The 22,664-nt window shown below is 40.3% G+C and overlaps 1 protein-coding gene across 2 annotated transcripts in view; it reads right to left on the reverse strand.

Moving 5' to 3' along the window:
- Fhit (fragile histidine triad diadenosine triphosphatase) overlaps positions 1 to 22,664 on the reverse strand; it is a 1,648,302-nt gene that overhangs the window by 13,018 nt on the left and 1,612,620 nt on the right. For both annotated transcript variants that reach the window (XM_052190252.1, XM_052190251.1), the window contains one exon: positions 11,112 to 11,210. In XM_052190252.1, the coding sequence (XP_052046212.1) occupies positions 11,112 to 11,210 (99 nt within the window). The remainder of the gene's footprint in view (positions 1 to 11,111; positions 11,211 to 22,664) is intronic.

The raw sequence follows: 22,664 nt of genomic DNA on the forward strand, positions 1-22,664 counted from the left end.
ATAAAGTCTCTCAGGTTTGTCAGAAAAAAAAAATGATTACTTGATCCTCATTCATTATTAGCGTCCTTCCAATACCTGAGATAACCAACTCAAAAAGAGAAAAGTTTCATTTGGGCTTATACACTTAATCCATAGTCAACTGGCCATCTTGTACTTGGGCTTATGTGTAAAGAGCATGTAAGAGTAAAAGCATTCTCCATTGCAGCCAGCAGAAGACGAAGAGCATTATCCTATAGTTCTTTCAGGAGAATGACCTAAGACATCTTACTATGCTCAGTTCTTGTTTTCTGTCACTTCCAAAATGTGTCAGAATGAGACCAATCCTTTAACATGTGCCCAGGTATTAGGGAACACTGAAGATCTAAACTTTAGCATTCTGAAGAATTCATAAACTTTGTGGATATCTAACTCGCTAGCTTGCTTCCAGCTTTCTCTTGGCTACCTAAATAACATCATCTACTGATTTTCATAGGTTTTTTTTTTTGCTGTTATTGTTGCTGTGTTTGTCTTTGAAAATACATATTTCTTAAGTCTAAAAGATTTCTTATACTTTGCTGCAATTTTATTATGGTATATCTTCATATGGATTCTCCTTCTTTCCCTTCTATAGCTTGAGTATATTCTTGAATTTTTCGACTTCACACACACACTCAGAGTGGGAGTGAGAATAAGGGAGACAGATAGAAATAGACACACACAGAGAAAGAGACAGACAGACAGACAGACAGACAGACAGACACACACACACGCACACACACACACACACACACACACAGAGAGAGAGAGAGAGAGAGAGAGAGAGAGAGAGAGAGAGAGAGAGAGAGAGAGAGAGAGAGAAAGGGGGTGGGATAGTCATGTATATTTAGGTAGCTTGAAAACCATTCATCTAAGGATAACCTTGGACTTCTGACCCTCTTGCTTCTACCTCCAGAGTATTGAGGTTTACCAGAGTGTGCCACCATATCTAGTTTTATACTTTGTTAGGATCAAAGCCTTCACTGTGGGTATGCTCAGCCAGAACTCTATTGAATGAGCTACAGCCCTAGCAACCCTTCCTTTGAGACAGGATCTCCTTATGTTGCCTAGCTGTTTTGAATACTTATGGTCAAAGAGTTCTCCTATCTTAGCATCCTTAGAGCTTACATTACTGTATGAACCAGTATACACAGCCTTTTCCCTCCAGTTTGGAAAGTTTCTTGGGCATTATCACATAAAATATAATTTCACTAGAATTCTTGATCTTATATAGATTTCTAAATAAATATATATTGTGCTTTTGGATTAGACTTCTATTTTCTCTTTTTTGTATCTCTCTCTCACTGTGGTTCATACCATTACTTTCATATGGCTGATGGTTTATTGACTAACCATCTTGTTTATGAAAAATGTGGCACTAAACCTATTCATTATGCTATTTTGTTTTTGTTTGGTTTTATAATAATTTAACTTAGTACTTTCTTAGATCATCTGAGATTTTTGCAGATGTTTTGGCAAATTTTATTTGAGAAAAATACTTCCACTGCTTAAGAAATTTCTAGCTTGAGAGTTACCATTATGCCTCTCACAAAGAACTTTCACTTCCATTATCTTTCTCTACTTACTTTCATTTTATTAAAAACACAATTTAATACTTTAGCTTACCCATGAATGTCTCACACTGTTGGTTAAAGAGACATCTTGAATTTCTTAGACATTTCTTAGAATTCTTAGAGTTTCTTAGACTGAGAAATGTCCCCCAGAGCTCCAGAATTAGAAGGCTTGGTCCTACCTGATGGCAGTTTTTAGGAAGGTTATGGATGCAGTAAATCACTAGGGAATGGCTTTGAGCATGGATAGCCTTGTTGTACTCCCTGGTGCTTTTTCCTGCCTATTTAGAAATGAAAATTCTATCAGCAAGATTCCCACCCCTGCCTCCTGTTGCTATACATTCCCTGACACAATAGACAGCATCCCTCTGGAATAATTAATCAAAATAGAACTATCCTTGCCTCTGTATCACAGCAACAGAATAGCATTTCTCCACTCAACATACTTGCTGTGTTCTAAATCCTATAAACCCAAATGAGTATCTATATCGGCAGAATGCCATTCTAAAGCCATGGAGCTTTGCTTAGAATTTTATATTTTCACAAGCTAGTACATGTTACTTATTTATTTTTATTGTTTTTGCCACTTCAATACCTAGAAAGTTGAATTCACTTATCCATCAGGAGGAAAAAGTCTACAAAAGATTTGAAACTGGAAAGAAAACCTTTGTAACATCAGTGATTTTTAAAATAGATTCCAGCTTTATGCTAAATTAAAAAAAACTAAAGCATTCTACAATTTTTAATCTATAAACAAAGCAAGCAGTTATTTTTATCATCTATATCTGATAATTCCAATTTTTATATAAACCATGATTGGTCACTTCTCTGTAACAAAATATTATGAACAAGGAGGCTTAAACAATGGAAATCCATTTTCCACAGTTCTGAAGGACAGATGGTCCAACATCAAGTCTCCCTTGATCTGATGCTCTGTCTCTTGTCCAGAAGTCAGCCTCATCCTTGTTAACTTCTTGAGTGAGCACATCTTATAAGGCTACTAAATCCATCATAGAGGCCACATGATCATGATGACATCCTGACTAAGTTACCTGCCAAAGAACCATCATCTAACACCATTACAAGGTAATTAGGACCTTAGTGTATGAATTCAGGAGTAGGGCAGGGCAACTTAGTTCCTGAATTTTTTTTTTTTTTATGAGCACAGAGACATGCATGCTAGGTATTCTGTTTGGAAACAAATGGCAAAAATAGTCTAAGATCTTACTCTGGTGTTATAGTCTTCCAGGGAGATGTTTTTCTTCTTTTCTGCCAAGAAGCTAAAGGATAAGAGCTTTGAAATGATTTTGATTTACTTTTCAGGACAGACATCTTTTAGCTGTGCTGATGATTTGATGTTGGGCGGAGTGAATGTATGAATGGATTATATCTAGATCACTCTTACTCCAAGGCTTAATACTGTCAGATGTTTGGTGTCCCACTCACCTGGAGAGGTTTGGTAAACCCTCCATCATGGGTAAGCTCTAAATCTATTCTCCTCTCCAAGAGTCATGCAAACCTTCAGTATGGAAGAGCAACCCAAATGCGAGGCTTACCTCTCTGGAATAGTGTCTTCTCTTGCCCATGTAAAATTTTGCTATGTTGATATCTCCAATGGTGGTTTCATTTAGTAAGAGGAGCACAAGTTATTATTTTTCTTTATTTTTTTGGTAGTCCCAAAACTTCTCTTCTCTGTAGTTTCTAGTGTGTAATAACTATTGAAACCAATCTCTCATGATGTAACCATACCAATAATTTGTCATCTTCAAACTGTTAAATAATTGGAAAATTATGACCTACAGTCTCATCACCTAATTCCCGCCCTTACTGCTTGGTCTCCTTATGCCAGCTCTAGGTAGCAGGTGCTATGCTTTCCCTAGCCATGTAATCCACAGAAGAACAAAATGATGTGGTTAATATTTGACTGCAAAGAAAACTCAAAGCTGAAGACAACTTGGTATGAGCCTGAAGACTCAAACTTTTCATCTCAGAGTGCCTGGATGGCTTTATTCACGTAGTGGTGAAAACAAGGGTTTGGACTCAGAGAAGGCAGGAACAAGCTGGGACATATTTTTTATAACTACAGCCTTTTTGTTTCAAAGCATCTTCAAGAAAGTCCCATGTAAAGCACAAGACATTTGCTCTAGAATAGCAATTAACTGCCATTAGAGCTTCTTACTCCAAAACACTTGCAGGAGGTTTCTGTAGAGGCATCAAAATTTGCTCTATGGTACTGACAATATGGAATCAAAAGAGCCAGGTCAGAGTCATGAGGTAGGGGAAGAAAAAGAGGGAGAAGCAGGGATTCATCTCTTAAAGAGCTCGATTACCTAAAAAAGTGAGCCTACTCCTTTCATTACCATTGCATTACTTCTGTTCTGTTTTTAGAAAGTCTGTCCTGCCTCAATTTCCAATAAGAGGAGAAAGTGCATTAGGTATGTTGCATTAGGTTGTCTCCATGCTAATGGGCAGGGGACAGTTTCATAGATAAAATACTCAGTTTGCAATACCTACAACTCAAGACTGGATATATTGAGCTATATTTTAGCTCATTGAAGAAGAGTTAAAACCAGGAGGCACTACTTTTGCTGTTGAGTCTAGCATGGATAATCCAAGTTGAGCAGTGATGTGATAACTTGAGTGATGCTCGTGCCGTGTCAAAATGATGCAGCAATTACTATGAAGAGGCAGCTGAGGCACACTGTAGGCATTGGAGCAGGTGAAGTGGATGAACATTAGCTATTATTATGTGATGAGGTCAAGGATTATTAATGAGAATTTTCATTGCCTTCCTTCAGATTAACCTCCCATGCTCTCCAAAAGTCTCTGTCTTTTGCTAGAAAAGAAGGTGGCAGGGGAAGACAAAATTCATTCACTGGAAGGAGAAGACTGTCAGAGGTGAGAGAAACAAGTAGAGAATGCAGAACCTAGTGACGGAACAGATTTATTTGAGGAGGTTTTACAACATAGCAGAGTATGCTGATTAATGTGCAGCCATCCATTTCTGGAGACAGAGATAGAGAGCTATGTTTTACTGTATTTCCATTTTACTAGATGCAAGTAAAAAGCCTAAAACTCTGTTTTTAAAGATATAGGGTGTGTGTGTGTGTGTGTGTGTGTGTGTGTGTGTGTGTATCTCTTTCTCTGTGTGTGCCTGTGTGTGTCTATGTTTACATGTCTCCTTCTCTCCTTCCCTACCTGTCTCTCTGTCTCTGTCTCTCTCTGCCTCTCTCTTGCTCTGTGCATATCTCTCTCCCTACCGTATTCCCCCCTCTCTTTCTCTCTGTGTGTTTGTGCCTGTATGCATGTGTTTTCATGTCTCTCTCTCCCTCCCTCCCTTCATCCCTCCTTCTCTCTCTCACTTTCCCCATTTCTACTCTCCTCCCTGCCCCTGCTCCCCCGTGTGCATGTGTGCATGCGTGTATGTGTGTGTGTGTGTGTGTGTGTGTGTGTGTGTATGCCCATGGAGACCAGAAGGGGATAAGGGGATGCTGGATCTAGCTGCTGAAAACTCAACTCAGGTACCCTGGAAAAGCAGCACATGTACCTAACCATTGAGTCACTTCTTCCACTGACAACTCATAGTTATTTTGGGGTCATACTTTCCTGAAAATAATTTCATGTTGGTTGCCTGTGAAGTTATAAAATTTACAAGGAGAAAAATTAACCTGTGAAACTAGCCATTTCTATTATGAACAAAGATACGGCTTGGTAGAAATATCTATCCCTTACCCTCACCACTATCTAAGAACTTTCAGCCATTAGTGGCCTCAGGAATATTTTTGCGTAAATTCTTTGATCCGAGTAGCATCCCAGCAAAATATTAAACCAAACATAAAGCCTATTTTGAATATTGGGTAGACTGTCTTATGGATAGCAATAACAGCTCAAAAGAATGACCAACTTGGTATTCTGGATAAGTCATTTTATGACACATTATATTTGATTACTTCTAGATGATTCTATATATTATCATTCTCGAGTCCTGGGGACTTAGCTTATGTTTATCTTTAAACAAAGGGAGAAGGGGGCTACATTATCCAACAAAAACAAGAACTAGGGGAAAAAGTAAAAATTCTGGTTCTTTTAATCATTGTCTCTTTTCCTGGCAAAATAAAAGATGAACATTACTCAAATATCTTTAGTCTGAAGGGAGGCACCATCTTTACCTGTACCATGCTAAAGCAAAGCTGTGATCATATCAATTAAGAGATGACTGAGAAGAACAGATGGACAGTGTCATTCCTATTCATGGGAGTCCCTTCCCTTGGGGATCCAGACTAGATCCCTCAAGCTGAACTTTAAGGACACCTCTTTCCCCAAAATTTCTTCCCTGAATCCCTTGAGTCTTTCTAACTGGAGTATATTCATGTGAAAGGCAGACCCTCTCTATGGCTACTGGGGTAGATTTTAAGAGACATACTTTACAGACTAAAGCATGAGACCATCAGGCAGACCTTGTCTGTCTTTGCTGCTTGTGACTATCAGTGATTGTCCAGTGGCTAGAATTATAATTGGTTAAAAAATCTCTTTTGGTATCTCAAACTTCTAATAATGCTGGCAACTCATTTGCTTTGAAATTGCACTGCACTGTTATAAGTAAATGAGAGACAGCCAGTTATTTATCGCATAATGACACACCCCTAAGAGAGTGTGACGAGTTATGAAGAATCTCACTGACACAGCCCTTTGTGAAAACCTAGTCTGCTTTCAATTCCCATCCACATTGGGAGTTAATGTTTAAATATCTTACAGGAGAGATCCCTTGGTTCCTGTGGGGAGGAGGTGATGACAGTATCATGTCCCACTGGGACACATCATGTTGAATTAAAATTAGAGAGGCAGCAACTCCAAGTGTTAAATACCTTCATAGAGAATCATCACACTCCAGAAAGCAGGACAGGTTAAGATAGGAGATGCAGATCCACTGCCATCTAATGTGATTTAGAAAGACTAAGAGACACACCACAAAGTCCATCCCGGAAATCAGCTCAGTGTACAGGGAGCCAATGCATAAATTCACAGAGGCAGAGAGGAGGCACTGACTTCCTGGAACCAAAGTAGCCCAGTCTCATCAGGGATCTGTCAGACAGGCATCAAGACAGTTAGAGCTTCACCCAGCAACCAGTATATTCCTGATTTCACTGGCACAGCAAAAGTAGTATTTGCTTTTCATCATTTCCCAAGAAATGGTGACCTAGTTTTATTCTGATTGGCAGGGGCATAGAGGAGTCTGCTCTCTCTCCTGGACCTTAGCTTCTCCACATGCTGGCAGATGTAGGTCTGGGGTCAGCTGACTCTGGGTTTGAATTCTGATCTTCGCTGTTCATTTTCCAAAGGTGGGGATAATACTTAAATCTCTGAAAGACAATTTTATTTCAATGTTTCTAAATAGATCCAGTTAGCAGTTGCAGGGCTTAAGTTTTGGGATGGAATTTAAGCTGAAGAGAGACTGGCTTCACTTTCTATAAGACAGAATAAAGCTCAGTCTTGGTAGTGTTAGGTGAGCAACTACAGAGAGGTCTGGCATTTCATAAGCACTGTATCTCTCTTCTATTTAATTTTATACTGCTAATTAGAAACAGTGTTCTTTTTTCACACTGAGGCAAGGCTACCCAGCTTAAGATAAATATTCTACAATGCAAGTGAGTCAAGGAAATAATAAGCCAGCAGTGCCCTAGAGGATACAAAAGACAAGAGAAATTATGAGGAAAGGGAAGGAACAAAGGAGACTCGACCCACACAATTTCATATAGCTCAGGCACATCCGACATGGTCAGATGGGAGAGTAATCAAGAAGGAGGGCTTCCACATGGGAGCACTTTTAACCTGAAAACTACTTGCAGATTTGGCTCACAACTGTGCCAAATCACTTGTGAAACAGGAGCACACTTTGGTTCTTCGTACCTTGCACTGAGTGGCAGAGAGACAGGTAAAGGAACCCAGAAGTAGAGAAGAAAGTGCACTCTTTCCAAGGAAACTAGAAAGGCTGCTAGAAGCCCCCTTGAGGGCCCCCCACAGGAGCTGGTGGAGGAAATCTGGAGGTGCTGCACTGGTCAACAATGTACAGCTAAGAATGACGTCCATAGGCCCAACTGTGTGCTGACATCTGAATGCTGCCACTTCTAAACCACTGAACGCCGAAGAAAACAGACAACACGGTGAGCTTGGGTTCCATAGTACTAGGATATTTTTTGAGCCTTCTCAGTCATTATTTATGATTGTCATTCCTCCCAGATCCCCATCCTGTCTCGGGCTATGCCTCTTGGGAATTTCAAGGTTTTGCAGAGCAGCAACAAACCAAATCCTTCAAGTCATCCTGCCCAAGGCAGAAATACTGCTGACTGTATTATCAGGAAAGCCTAGTGAAGTGAAGGTCACTTAATTTTACATAAACAAAAGATACTTTCTTATGTCTAGGTAAATCCAAATGGTGCATCGGTAGTCTAGATATTACTATATACAAATTCAGTATAAAGATGGAATTTGAAAATGGAAAGGCAGTATCAAATAAACAAAGGGATGAATGTAAGAACAATATGTCTTGAAGGATGTATATTTAGTTCCTTTGTATTGCAAGTTGTTCTTTGAAGACCATCTGTTTAAAGTTCCCCTCTTCTTATCAGTTACAGTAGCTACTGTATTTTTTTTCTAGTCTTAGTATCTACATCAGGCTTCCCAACAGTCCATTTATTTAGTTTGAACAAAAGCCCATTAAAAAGAGATGCATGTTTTAGTAAATTAAAACTTATGGTACCCAATGGTACTTATGACTGTCTAGGACAAATGTCTTTCTAGCAAGAGTTTCTAGTTAAACGGATTCACTTTGAAGATAGATAAATTCAGGACTTGGTTCAGAAGCAGGTAAGAATCATGTAAGCATCTTGGGTTAGAGCTGGGCAGTGGTGATGCACGCCTTTGATCCCAGCACTTGAGAGGAGATTTCTGAGTTTGAGGCCAGCCTGGTCTACAGAGTGAGTTCCAGGACAGTCAGGGCTTTACAGAGAAACCCTATATCAACCCTCCCACCCCCAAAAACAAAATAAAAACAAAAACAAAAGAAAGAATTTTGGGTTAGAAGTTAAAATTTTAATGCATGTAGATGACCCATTCTGTTGTAGACTCTTGTAATTCCACAAAGACCTCTGCAAAAGCCTAGACCTTCCTTGCCTCTACTTGAAAACACCTGTTGAATAGGAAGCCAGAAAAACAATTTCAGCCTAATAAATTGAGCCTCAAGATGTGGGACCCTCATTTCAACAGACCCACCAGACTTCTGAAGAGGAATTGAATAGAAAACAGTGTTTGGTCAGTCCCAGAGGCTGATGTTCATCATCAACTCTTTCACTTCAAAGAGAATAGAAGGTGAACAGAGGGAAAGGTTAAAAATAAAACACAAGCAATAGCTTCTCCTACACTTCACTGTATTCCTTCAGGCAAAGGAACTGGCTCAGTGCATGCATGACAGAATGAAGTGAGCTCTGCAGTGCTTGGCTGCGGTGGCATACTTGCACTGAGGGGCCGGAGGAGCAGAGAAAGCACAAGGCTACCATAATGGCTGTGATTATCCTCTGCTTCATGACCATCCTATCATTGGCCTGGGAAAACTGCTTGATGGTGTCTGCACACATCCAAAAATTACATAGAATTCTGTAGCAAAGAAGAAGAAGAAAATCTGAACTATTCGAAAAATCACAGAAAGAGAAAAAGGTAAATGCTCTTTTAGACAATCTTTACTAATTCCTGAATTTCCTCCCTTAACCCATGAGTAATCCTCCCTCTCATCTAATACTTTACTTTTCTATCTCTGAACACTTTCTGTGATGGAGAAAACCACCTTGACACACCTGGAAGGAGGCCTCAGTGTGCCCTAGCCTGACATTATCCCAAACTTTAAGTATTGGCAGCAGGACACTAGAGGGGAAGGCCCTCTGGGTCATTGAGCAATTAAAATATTTTAAAAGTAAGTCTGGGGAGAAAATGGCCAGTTGATACACATGTCTTTGAACTTCTTTGCATTTCATATCAAAGCAGTATACAACAGTTTTTTTTTTTTTTAATCTGCAGGAGATTCTGTCCAAGATCCCCAGTGGATACCTCAGACCAGGGTTAGTGCCAAATCCTCTAATACTTTGTTCTATACGTATACTAAAGATTAATTTATAAGTGGATACCTCAGACCAGGGTTAGTGCCAAATCCTCTAATACTTTGTTCTATACGTATACTAAAGGTTGATTTATAAAGTATAATGAGATATCTGAAATGAAGTAAAACAATTATAACAACACATAGTAGTAAGGGTTATGTGAACAATCTCTAAATTCCAGAGAGGCTAATGTTACACAGAAGGCCCAGAAAGGCTCACCACTCTCCTGCTTGAACACATTAGAGCTTATAGTCTCCCCAGTTCTCTGGCCCTCTTGTTCACTCCAAAGTGTTCTCTTTATTATAAGTTACCCCTATCTCTACCATTCACCATAGATTCCTGGTCCAATTCCTTGTTCCTGGACACAGTACTTGGAAATTTCAGAACTTTTCCTCCAGACACCTGCCCATTCCCACCGTGGTAAAATGAGGGTGAGTCCCATATGGGTCAAGAATTTTCCTCAGTTTTCATGTTTTTTGTAATCTCCTGGGGGAGACTTGGTGTTGCTAGGTTCCTTTCCACCTTCCCAGCCATTGCCTTTGCTTTCCTGAGGCCCATTCAGAGGTCTCAGTGAAGGTAGAGTACTTGATGCTTTGTTACCAGATATTTACCTGTTTTTAGTTAGGGTGTAGTTCAGCCCTTAGCACAAACCTTTAATCCCTCTGGCTGGAATACAGACATACCCTTAGCACTCACAAACAATCACAAACAATGAAGGTAAAGTTGGTTTGTAGAAGAAAGCAGCCACATTTGAAAGTGATATCTTATTGAGCTACAGACAAAGTAATGAATCAGAGAAAGATTTGACAAAATAGGATATGCCCAACTCTCAAGAGAGAGGAACAGGAAGCTGCTTAAGGGAGAGACAGACAGTACAGGAAAAGAGAGTATAGCACAGGAGTGCAGGAAAGTTTGTAGAGAGCAGCACAGTAGAGTTGAGAGGGAGAGTTGAGCATCACAGAGAGAAGAAGGAAGTATTATCAGGAGAGTTTTACAGAGAAAGGTTAAAAAGAGAACAAGCTTGACACAGGAAAAGACAGAATGAGCCGGAGAATGAGATGAGTCAAAAGATCAGGGAAATTTGTTAAAGAGTTACTTTGAGGCCAAGCAGAGCAATTTAGAGGCTCAGACAAGAGCTAGAATGAATCAATCAGCTTGGAGATGAGTTTGAGCCAGAAGACCTTTGTTGAACCATCCATCCAGAGCTCAGAGAGAACAAGAAAGGGTGAGTTTATTCAACAGCAATTCTCAAAGGCTGAAAACTTTCTAGGCCTATATAAGATTGTACAGGGGCTAGAAGCTTCCAGGACTAGGCCTAGATTAGCAGACAGAGGGAGTAAGAAGCTAGGAAAATAAAAGTTACTTTTACAATGTTTACCTGAAAGTAGACCCGAAGAGCCTCCGCCTCTGCAGCCATCTCCTCCTCAGATCTCCAAAAGGCTGGTGAGTCTGCTTCTTCTCTGTCATGTTTCTGAAGCTTTGTAGAAAGAAAATAGAATAGGCTCATTAAGGAGTCCATGAGATTTTCTTTTAATAATGTTGTGGGAAAGAGGAAGAGTGAAAATAATTTGCAAATTAGAGGCCTGTAGGTGTATCTTAATTACATTAATTGCCCAATTTTGAAAATAAAGAGTTTCACATAATATTTGACATTTCTTGCTTCTCTCATAGAATAACAAGGTTAGACTGTACTGGGGCCTTGCCGCCTTGTGCTTGCCTGATAAGCTGTGACCGACTGAGGCTGGGTAAAGAGGGAGGCTGGTGAGGATGGCATCCCTCCATTTACCACAGCCTCTGTGCCCTCTCCACTTGTCAGGCACTGTTCTGTTAGAGATCTCCTTGACTCGGTTGTGCCTTGTCTCCTCCAGTTACCCTTGCTGGACTTCCTTCATTCTGGCCTACAGTTTGCCTACCATTCTCTCTGGCTTTCCTTATATTGTGTGAGCTCCAAGGAGTTGGAAGCACTGTGACTGGAAGACATACAGAAGCTAGACACTCAGGTTTGCCTAAACTGTGAACAAATTCATTTTTCATTATCAGATTTTCTTCGTCTAGTGTCTTTTAAGAAGTGGCAGGTTTGTGAATCTAAACGTACCTGCTGTAATATAAACAATGAGAAAACAGCGAAGAATATTAACAACTTACTTAATTCAGTTCCTTTTTAGAGCATTCTCTCTGTGTTTGTGTCTCTGTGTATAAGCACATATAATGCATGTTCACATATATTTACATATATGTTGTATACATATTTACAAGCATGTATATGTATAAGATTTCTGTATATAGTAAATTATGTCAATTCTCTCAGAGAGCAGGTTTTCAGTTGATTCTAATCTTCTATTATATTTCAGTTTCATTATCAAGCCTATCCCCTCCTACGGCTTTATATGTGCTGTAATAAGGTATAGATTAGGCTTGTTCATAGGAGCACAGGGTAGTGATTCGTGTTACATTGACTTGGATTGTACATTGTTACATTATCTCACATACAATACTTACAGCTTCCCATAGGTAGCCAGACACTATCTTACTCCATTTGTCCTGGAGGAAATTCATTTACTTATCCAGGTAGGTAATGCATTGTCCTAACCACTTTCCTTAATCTTGAGAATCTACACAAATGGGTAATTCCATAGCTACTGTCTTCACTTCACTGAGCATATACTCACCTTGAACATGGATGCTTTGAAAATAACCTTGTGAGCTCAGCAAAACATTCAGACTAAATGAATAACATAGAAACATGGCAAGATGATCACTGGAAACCATGGTAAAGTGAACAGGGAGAATCACTCCACACAGTTGTCCTCTGACCTCCACACACACGTGTGGCTCTAATAACCCCAGCTACATACAATATACACAATACTAATAAATAAAAATTTCCATCTAAAATAGCAATATTTATTTTCTTGGACCACCCAATACCTCATCCTACTCGAGGTACTCCACTTTGGCAGCCTGTAGCAGACAGAGTATTTCCCCCATTTATCTCAGAGCACCTTTGATGTGGAAGGCGACATAGCATGGGAAAGATATCCTTTCTCTCCAGCAGGGCTGTATTTCCACACTGAGCAAGTCTGAGCCTAAATGAGGCTCATTAGCATAGAACTAGGCCACAAATATCTTTATGAGGGTCATGGATCTTCCTTTCAGAATTTGGCTGCCAGCATACTGGTTTTCCATTTTGCCACACAGATTTAATTCTTCTTAGTGGAAGAAAAGTACATTAAGAAGTCATTTTCTTGCTCATAGAAGCAGATATGACACAGTTGCTACCGGCAAGTCAAATGGGATTGCTATTCTACCCAAGAACTAATTTTCATTTTGCTACTACCTTTAGGTCCGTTATAAATCCATCTTCTAACAGTTTGATGGGGACGACAAGGCGCTACAGAACATGGCATTCCCACTGTGGCATTGACACAGAAATCAAGCTTAAAGCAGCCTTGTCAACACACATCATACCAGCTGATGCCAAATAATTTAGAGACAAAGAACATTAATGTTTCCTGGTTATTTGGCACCTTCTATTGGTATCATATGCCTTATAGATGGCAGTACTTCGACATTATTTACAGGAACTATGGAACCAATAACACAAACTAAACATGTTTGGGAAGTTCTCTTGGACATGATTATTCTTAAAACTTTTGAAGACTCTGGTTGGAAGCTTGTGGTTTTCTGTAAAACAGATCAACCCTGTATTCCCAGTAGACTCACTAGAAGACACACCTTAAAAGACACACCAAGGATTCTGACTCAATGTTTAGAGATTCTGAAAAGGAAAAAAAAACCATGAACTTTTAAAGAAAAGATGTCTATGTATGTAGGTAAGGGCTCTTATATGAACAGAAGTATTGGTGTCAACTCGTATCCATGGTGACAGCAACTTTTTGTAGGGTATCCAAATCCAGAGTTGTTTAAGTCTTAGATACAAAAATTCATATATTTGCATATAACCTTTTGCATATCATCTGACATATGCAAATTATCTACAAATCCTAATACAGCATAAATGATGTGAAAATAGCCGTTCTGCTGTGGTCAGTAGGGATGCCATTTGTTTTCTGCTGTTTTTGATCAGTGATACTTGAATCCACAGATAACAACAAATGACCCAGGGGCCACTGTAACGCAGCTATCTCTAAGTCTTTGGCTCAGGTATCTGTATCGAATCTGTCTTTTGCAAACCCCACTGGAGAGTGCTTTACTTTTCTTTACTGTAAGTCAAAGGGGCATCTACAAGGCAAGATTTGTTTAAGTACCTTGATGATACTAACTAGTGTAGGAGGTTACAGTCTCTGTAGGAACTAGGAGGCTTGGCACAGCCTGAGAGGGCAAGACTTGTTCCTTATGAGAGTCACGATGGAGACTAGGAAATTCAAACCTGCAGAAGTTTGTGAAAAGAATTTGAAGCAACCTAAGAATGTGGTCACAGTAATCTGTTGCCAGGCTAACAAATAGCAGCTTCACGATCTTAAGCAATGGCTTACCCAAAAGGCAGATTTGCCTTTGTGAGCCATAGTGGGGGAGTTTCATTTGTAGATGAATTTCCAGAGTAGGCTGCAAGAAGGGACTATCAAAGCCTAATTAACTATCTCACCCAATATCCTATCTGTCCCTCCAGTGCCAGGAACCAGTGTTCTCTCCTGTCATCAAAGGCACCCACACAGGGAAGACAGGCACTAAATGGTTGGCATCTGGCGCTATAGGATTACCAAATGGAGAGAAGCTGGGTGGAGGTCACCTAGATTTCACAAAGAAATGGTCTTATGGTAGCCAGGCATACCTTTAAACCTTGACCTTGGGAGGCAAAGGCAGGTGGATCGCTCTGAGTTTCAGGGCAGCCAGGGCTATACAGAGAGACCCTGTCTCAAAAAACAAACAACAGAAAAGTTATTGGATAGAGGTTATTATTTAAGGAGTATCCACCAAGGGTTCCTCAGGTCAATAAAGCACAGTTGTGGTGGTTTGAACAGGAATGGATGGCCCCCATAGACTCAGGTGTTTGAATGCTTAGCCGTAGAAGTGATACTCTTAGAAGGTGTGACCTTGTAGGAGAAAATGTGTAGGAAAATAGGAGTAGGCTTAGAGTTCTTCTATGCTCAACTTACATGCAGTAGGGAACACAGTCTCCTTCTGCTGCCTGCTGATCAAGATCTAGAACACTTGGCTCTTCCAGCATTATGACTGCCTGCATGCTGCCATGCTTCTGGCCATAAGGATAATGGACTAAGCTTCAGAAACTGTAAGCCAGTCCCAATTCAATGTCCTTTATAAGAGTTTCCATGGTCATGATGTCACTTCACAGAAAGAAAACCCTATCTAAGACAATAGTCTATGGTTTAACAGTATCAGAAACAAATTTCTCTACCTCTGTTACCCTCTGTGTAAAAGGAAAGCCAATAAAGACTTGTCAACAGTGCCTGGTGCAGAAAGTACTTGTGTCTTTTGGCTTTTGCTAACATTATTTATTATCAGTTTTAGGCTAAACACACTGTCCTCACAAGTGACCACTGACTACCTCAGGAAGTTGCTTCTAAGAATAAAACACCTATTTTCATAGGTATTTTCATGGTATCCATGTTGTGACCCTCTCTACTTCACCAAATATTAAGTTATAGTCAGAGCTGAAGTCCCTGTGGATTAATTCTAATGATATAACATGTCTAAAACAGAACTTAGGTCCTTCAGTTCTATAACTGTGCACAGTAATTCCTAGCTTCTTAGTTGCTGCAAGGAGGGAGTAAGTTATTAACAGAGACTTATTACAGTAAGCAAATCACATCTAAGAATGAAAACACATGGGAAGGTCAAAGGCAATCTAAATTCTCCTAAGAACACAATTGCCACGTTTGATACATTCATCATTAGTAAGACATGTACTTAATTGTTTGACATAGCATCATTTCATGAATCATCTAGGGCCATACTTATACTAAAAAGTGTGTGTGTGTGTGTACATACATGTGTGTATCCTTTTTTGAACACATGGGGAAGCCTGGTGGTCAATGCCAGGTATCCTCCATTAGCATTATATTGTCCAAAAGTGTCTCACCAAATTTGAAGCTCACTGATTCAACTAGATAGGCTGACCAGACAAGATGCTGGAATCTGAGGGCTCAGTGGTACAGTGCCATGCCAAGCTTTCCCCTGGGTGCTGGAGACCAAACTCAATTGCCATGTTTATAGATCAAACACTTTACTCACAGCCATTTTCCCAGCTCTACCTGTTTTCACTTATCCGAAATACAAATTTAAAAGGGCTTCCATATTTGATGTGGTAACTCACCTTAGAAGGCCCTTAAAAAGTTGCCACTGGTAGACTAGGAAGTGCAGCTGGTAACCTGGTTGTTCCCAAACGTATTTAGTTGTGGACCAATGTGGGGACAGGTTGTTCAAACAGATTAAATCCAAGAATAGAATGATGTGCCTCTATTGCTACTATTATTACTGTACGACATCTTATACAAACCATGAACACCACTGTAACTCTATAGTACACTGGACAAAAAAATGTATACTTTTTAACATTTCAATATCTTTGAGATCAAAATGTCATCAAGAGTGTTGCAGAGTTGTTGGTTGTCAAGGTTTTGATTCCTTAGTGGTACACAGCATAGCAGCACTTCTGACTGCATGGGAATTTGATGTACCAGAGGCCTCCCTCTCTCCTCTCTGCCTTAAGTCCCAGAAGCTAAGCATGATTCAGCTTGCTGTGACAGTGCTCATCAAGGATCTCTTCTCTCTTTTTATGCCATAAAAGTTGAAATTCCTCACAGATACTTCGTTATTTGATGGAAGGTCTGTAGCAAAGTGACAAAGTTTGTAAAAACTTGAACCAAAGTCTTTATTCCTGTTCAACACACCAAAATATGTGATGGTTCCTTCAAGGGAGTAGTGTTTCTATAAAACTTTTGAAAAGAGATTTTTTAAAAAAATGTATCTGCAGTCATCTCACTTGATCTGCTTGAAATGATTTTCGGGGAAGGAAGCGTTAAGAGGATTTCTGCTAGAAGTGCTGATCTGTGTGGATTCTGACATGACTCCCCCTGCACATCGAGTGTGTTATCTCAAGGTATGTGGGGAAATGATTAATTCCCCCATGGGATGCTCAAGCTGTCTTGGCTATTGATGCTTCTCTAGTTCTGTAATGGAATACAGTAGGAGAAATGATTCACAGTAATTTGAATGTTTTGTAGAATGTGGAACTAACCTGGAGTAAATGTCAAGCTGCCTTCAAAAGGAAGAAAACCAATTTAATGTGCCCCTTAAAAAGTGAGATTCTGAGTAAAAACCTGGCCGCTCTTATAAAAGGATATATTTTATTGTTATCAGTTTCATAGAATATACAGAAGAAAGAGCTTAAATAAACCATTTCCATGGGTAACTGTTTCTGTTTATGTAAGTTAAAGTAAATAAAGTATTGAAAAGACAAGAATTACGTTAAGTAGGAAAGTTAATCTTTCATTTTTAAAGATGATTCTTTTGTTATTGCTCTCAGCTAAACTAACTCCATCAGGTACACATTTATTCTGGGCTCTGTACTCATTTTTATGAGTGATATTTTAATATGTAAGCTGAAATCCTTGTCTTCTGGAGTCTTATTCAATAAGGCAGTAAGATTCATGTATGCATCATGTAATAAGAGTTGAAATGAGGAAAATGGACTGGAAGTCCCATACAAATGTTCTTGGAAAAGGAGGCTAGTTTTGTAGAATGAAAGTGAAAGTTTATCTTTAAATGTCACAGAGATTTGGAGTGGGATTAATACCTTTAAAAAAAGGTTGCTTTGAGCAATGAAAACACTGTCTGTAAGCATGTGCTATCTGAGCTAGGTCTTCTGTATCATGTGTCATCATCAGCTAATCACAGCAGCGCTCTTACATGTCATGGGCAGCTTTCAACCAGGACCTGACTATTCCAATAGTTTAAAGATAGGACATACAGGTCAGTGGACTGGAGGATGGTCTCTAGTCCTATACATGCAATACTACAAATATCTTTGAATCTGTGGGCCAGGGGTGTGCTCAGTGCTGAAGAGTACATTTTGCTCTTTTAGAGGACCTGGCTTCAATTCCCATCATCCACATTGTGACTCTCAACCATTTGTAACTCCCATTTGTAGGAGATTTGAACCATCTGTCCTCTGTATGTGTTGGGCATGTGGTTTACAGACATATATGCAGGCAAAACATTCATACAAATAAAGTAATAAAATAATTAATCTTAAAAAATAAGTACTATCTAACTTTTAATTCTCCTCTTCTTAGTTATGTTTTAGGCTCTATTATCTGACTGAAAAATGTCTTAATGAGTGTCAATATGCACTCAATGTAGCACCAATATGACTTCTGAAACAGTGGGAGAAGCCATCCAAAATGTCACCATATCTTCCAGAAGATTAGCTTGTTTAGATCATTTTCAATTATGGCAAATTATCTGAGGTCTCTATGCAGGACACTTATTGAAGTGGAAAACAGGAGTTAATTTGAAAAATGTATTACCAAAATGTAGGTATGCTTAGACAGCGTGGGGTTTTGTTTGTGTGCAAAATAAGTAGATACTATAGAGTTAGAAGCTGGGATGTGAAAGGACCAGAGTAACTTTCCTCAGGGAATGGCTGGAGAATGAGTTAGCATGGATGAGTTATGGTAGCTGCCATATGAGAAAAATGAGAGATGGGATGGGGGTGTGGGGAGCTTGGGTTCCTTATAACTTAGCATGGTAGTGATCCACAGGTTTGGCCTCTCCTTATAGATAGCTTTTCTGTCCTGGCACTTGTCCATCAAGTACAAGTATCCTGGCTCTCTTACAGAAAGTGCCCTGAACCAGTGAAAAAATCCTTCTCTTCCTTCCCAAAGCTGTTCTGTCTCTATCCAGCCAAAGAATGGCCAAAGTCTTCAAGAAACCATGTCCCATCTTCCCCTAGCACTAAGATGTACTGTAGTATCCACAATGCTTCCTTGTTCTTGCTTACCCCTACCACCTCTGCTTTCATTCAGCACTTTGCCTTGTGGACAAGGAGTAGTCTTTCTGAGTGCTGGGCAGATTTGCCAAAAATCTCACCATCTTCATGGCCTGACAAATCACCTCCTGTGTCTTGCTTTGCTTTGTGACAGGATCTAACTATGTAGTCCTGGTTCAGCCTCGTGCCTTGGACATGATAGGGTTACAGCTGAGACCACCAAGCCCTGCTCAGTCCTTCTACTATGGGGTTTGTTTGTTTTTGTTTTTGTTTTCAAGATAGGGTTTGTCTCCCAAGTGCTGGGAATAAAGGCATGTGCCACCACTGCCTGGCCCTACCCTGGAATTTGCCTGTTGTCTCTCTTTCCTTTGAACCTTTGAGCTCTTCAAATATCTCTTCATTAAAACAATTGCATTTGCTGTTTCCTTTCTACTTAAATCCCACAGACCCTCTGAAGTCTCTACATACTGGGGTCATGTCAAAGCCAGTTATTTTTCAAATTACAGAGAAATTCTGGTTGTCATCAGAGCATCCATCATTTTATTAGTTGCCAAAGATTTAATTTAACCATAACTTGCTTGAAATAGTTTCCATGTGTATGTATTGCTCCAGAGCCAGAATGCTGAATCAGCTCCTCTATTAATTAGTGTCATCTTTCTTTTAAGAAGTATAGAGTGTTGATGTTTAAGAATTTGTAACCCCCAAAGTATTTATCAATGAGAAAAACCACAGCACTGGAAAATAATTATGCCAAACCACTGTTCTATAACAGAGTCCAATTGCTTATCCAATTATATATTAAAGTATCACATTGTTGAACCAATTACCAAAGCAGCAGATGAGATGCGGTGAGCTCTGGACTAGATATTACTCAGCTAACTGTGAATACCATGGCAGTATAGAATGTACCCATAAAACCTGTACAAACAAGAGTGAGCCTTTCAGGTTGGTCACATGCCATCAGAAAACTGCCTTAAACAACTTACACTAAATTGTGCAGTTACCCCTACGAATCGTATTAGAGGTAGTCAAACAAACACTGAACATGACTTTTGGTCCTGAGCAGAGCTGGTTTCTACTGAAACATGCAGAGTCACCTTCCAGGAGAACAATCACTGTAGCTATGCTGAGATGTATATATGACAAAACCCCAATGGCCCTGCCATGATGCTTCATGTCTGGTGAACATAATTTCTTCCAGCATATTAGGGCTGAAAGAAAGTTCAGAGCTGAGCTGCAAGGGTTAATGTAGAACTTATTGTGCTTGAGAACCTTCAGCCTACACAGTACGAAGCATGGCTTGCCTTAGTTTTAGGATCCCACACTGTTAAATTCTTCCACATGGAGCCTTATGTTCATTGTGACCATGGCTGACTCATGTAACACTCGGGCTGGCCAGTCCAATGAAAACCCCATCATAGTGAGAGCCTGCCTATTAGAGTTTGGTCAAAAGATCAATTGCATCCTTTAGCAGGTCTTTGCTCTTCAAATAATTATAGGCCTCTCACAACTTTCAATTTAGTAAAAATCTTCTGCTCTTACTTCTACATTTATGGCAGAAATAGATGAGCCACTGTAATGTCCCTCTTTGTATCCTTACCACCTCATCGGTCTGACAACAGCAGCCTTTCCAGAAGTCACTCGTCCAGTGTGTCACCAAACAGCTGTTTCCTTCCCAACATATTACCCATCTTCACCATTCCCATTTTCCTGATGAACCTCAAGTCAGCTAGCAACATAATTCATTCAACCCCTGCTATGGCTACTTAGGAACGGTGTTGTTGCTGTTTGCTTGTTTTAAAGTTTGCTGGCTCCCCCTAGACCACTGGACCCCTTGCTAATCTCTTGGCATGTGTACTTTTGTGTACATGGGCTGCACAGCAACATGGAAAACACAAGCACTGTGCAGATGGAAACACTCAAGCTGGAACCAAAGGCCAGCTGGAGCCCCCCTCATCTGAGGGGTGAACTGCATCACCGGGCAGCTCCCGGGAAGTAATCAGGGACTATCGATGTCTTGCCCCAGGCTCCATTGAGGCTGAGCTCTACTGACTTTCCAGTGGGTGGGAAATTTGTGAGCTGACAGGGACTAGAGATTTCTACCAGTTTGATTTCCTCAGGCCTCCTGCTTCTAAAAACATGCTCACTGAGAAATGAAATGAAACTCTTTCTAAAAGCAGCGTCTGCCATGGCACAACTCTGTAGAAGGAAGTGTTTATTCAAAAAGCAATTTCTTTGGCCAGTTATGTTCTGTAAGCCTTTTCCCTCTGTGTTTCAGATATTGGTGTTTGAGCAAGAGTGTGTTCTCCTTTAATCCTGGAGAGATGTCAACCTTCAGTACTTAGAACAGGGGGTGGAAAAGGCAGAGTGCCAATTTCTGTCTCCTTTTGAATCTCCTGAACACTTTGTTTCATATTTGCTCAGCCACATATGGCTTAGTTTTTCAAAGGCACCTCACAGGGTCTTTGGAAACTTGCTCCCTAGGCAAGATAACTCGCTCCTAAGAGGGTGGACTGTCTGCCCTACAGGAAGCTAAGCCAACACACAGTCAAGAAATGCAGGCAAGCTCACAACAAATAATGCGTGTAGACACAGCCTCAGATGTTTTCTGAATCCAATATTCTAAGCAGCATCAACTGTGTTCTCAAGATAAAACACATTTGGAAAGGCTGGCCCAGATGGGGTTTTGCACACTCCTTGTTCCTGTGCATTTGAAGTTCATTCTTTGCTGAATCCACTTCATTATTCAACAAATATTATTATGCTGGTTCATAGTATTTCACTCTCCAATAATAAGCAGTTTAGACAGCACTTAGCACCTGCGAAAGGAAGTGCGCTTACAAATACAATCATCCCTCATTCTCCCATGGAGAACTTGTCCCACCCCCAACAGGATATGAAAATCTGCACTTTAGAAATGATGTAGTATTTGTATATGACTTTTATATACGGTTCTATATACTTTCCACTATTCCTGGGTTATTCAAAATACTGAGTGCAACATGTGTACCAAAGAAATATTTGATTTATAGTACCATTTCTGCAATAACAAGAAAAAGAAGGGGAAAGCCTATACTTGAGTCCATGATACTCAAACTTGTAACTTCCATGAGAAAGAACAAGGGAGAATGACATTAGGCAAGTGTAGCCTTCAAAAGGTGCTTTGAGGACAGCGACCACTAAGCTGAGAGAGAAGACAAATCACCAACTGCAGAGTCTGTGAGGAAGGAGAGAGTATGGAGTGTTTACTGGGCAAATGGCCCGTGACTGGAGCACAGAGAGAAAGTCTTAAACAGAAGGCAAAAGACAAGCATGTGAACCTCAAGTGTCAGAGAGAGCAGGGACTGGACAGGTTATCTTAGTCAGCCTCCTCTCATGCATTCAGAAGACAGGGTCAGGCAGTAGCAGTAATCCCAGATCCAGGGAGCTGAAAAAAGAGAGGGCGGACAAGAACAGCTGTACTCAGTGTCACCTCCAGTCACAGGCAGTGCCACTGCTTGGATACACATTCACTTCCTGGACCTAGCTTCCTCCTTAACATCCGGCCCAGCTAATGGGATACTTTGCAAACAGAAGTAGATAAACAGAGACCTGCCAGCAGAAGTGATGACCTCCTCAAAGCCAGGAGGACACAGGGAGCTCGGCAAACATCCTGCTGCATGCCCGCTGCATGTTGGTCAAAGCTATAAGAGCCATACCAGCAGCAGCCAGCCTGGGGCTGGCACTAGGACCCAGGACTTGACAGCTGAAAAATGACAAACAAAATCTCTCTTCTCACAACTCAGCTGGATTGGTCATTAGTCTTCCTTGTACAAGAACGGGGTTCTGTCCCCCCTGACAAAGCCATACCCTCTGAAACTGTCCCCCACCCACTGGAATTCACCATCTCCAATGCCTACAAATCTATTAATTTCTCACTTGAGCTGTTCCAGTGCCCTTCAAAGAGCCTGGCCTGTGTGA

The sequence above is a fragment of the Apodemus sylvaticus genome, chromosome 8 (assembly GCF_947179515.1).
Source record: "Apodemus sylvaticus chromosome 8, mApoSyl1.1, whole genome shotgun sequence".
Lineage (NCBI taxonomy): Eukaryota > Metazoa > Chordata > Mammalia > Rodentia > Muridae > Apodemus > Apodemus sylvaticus.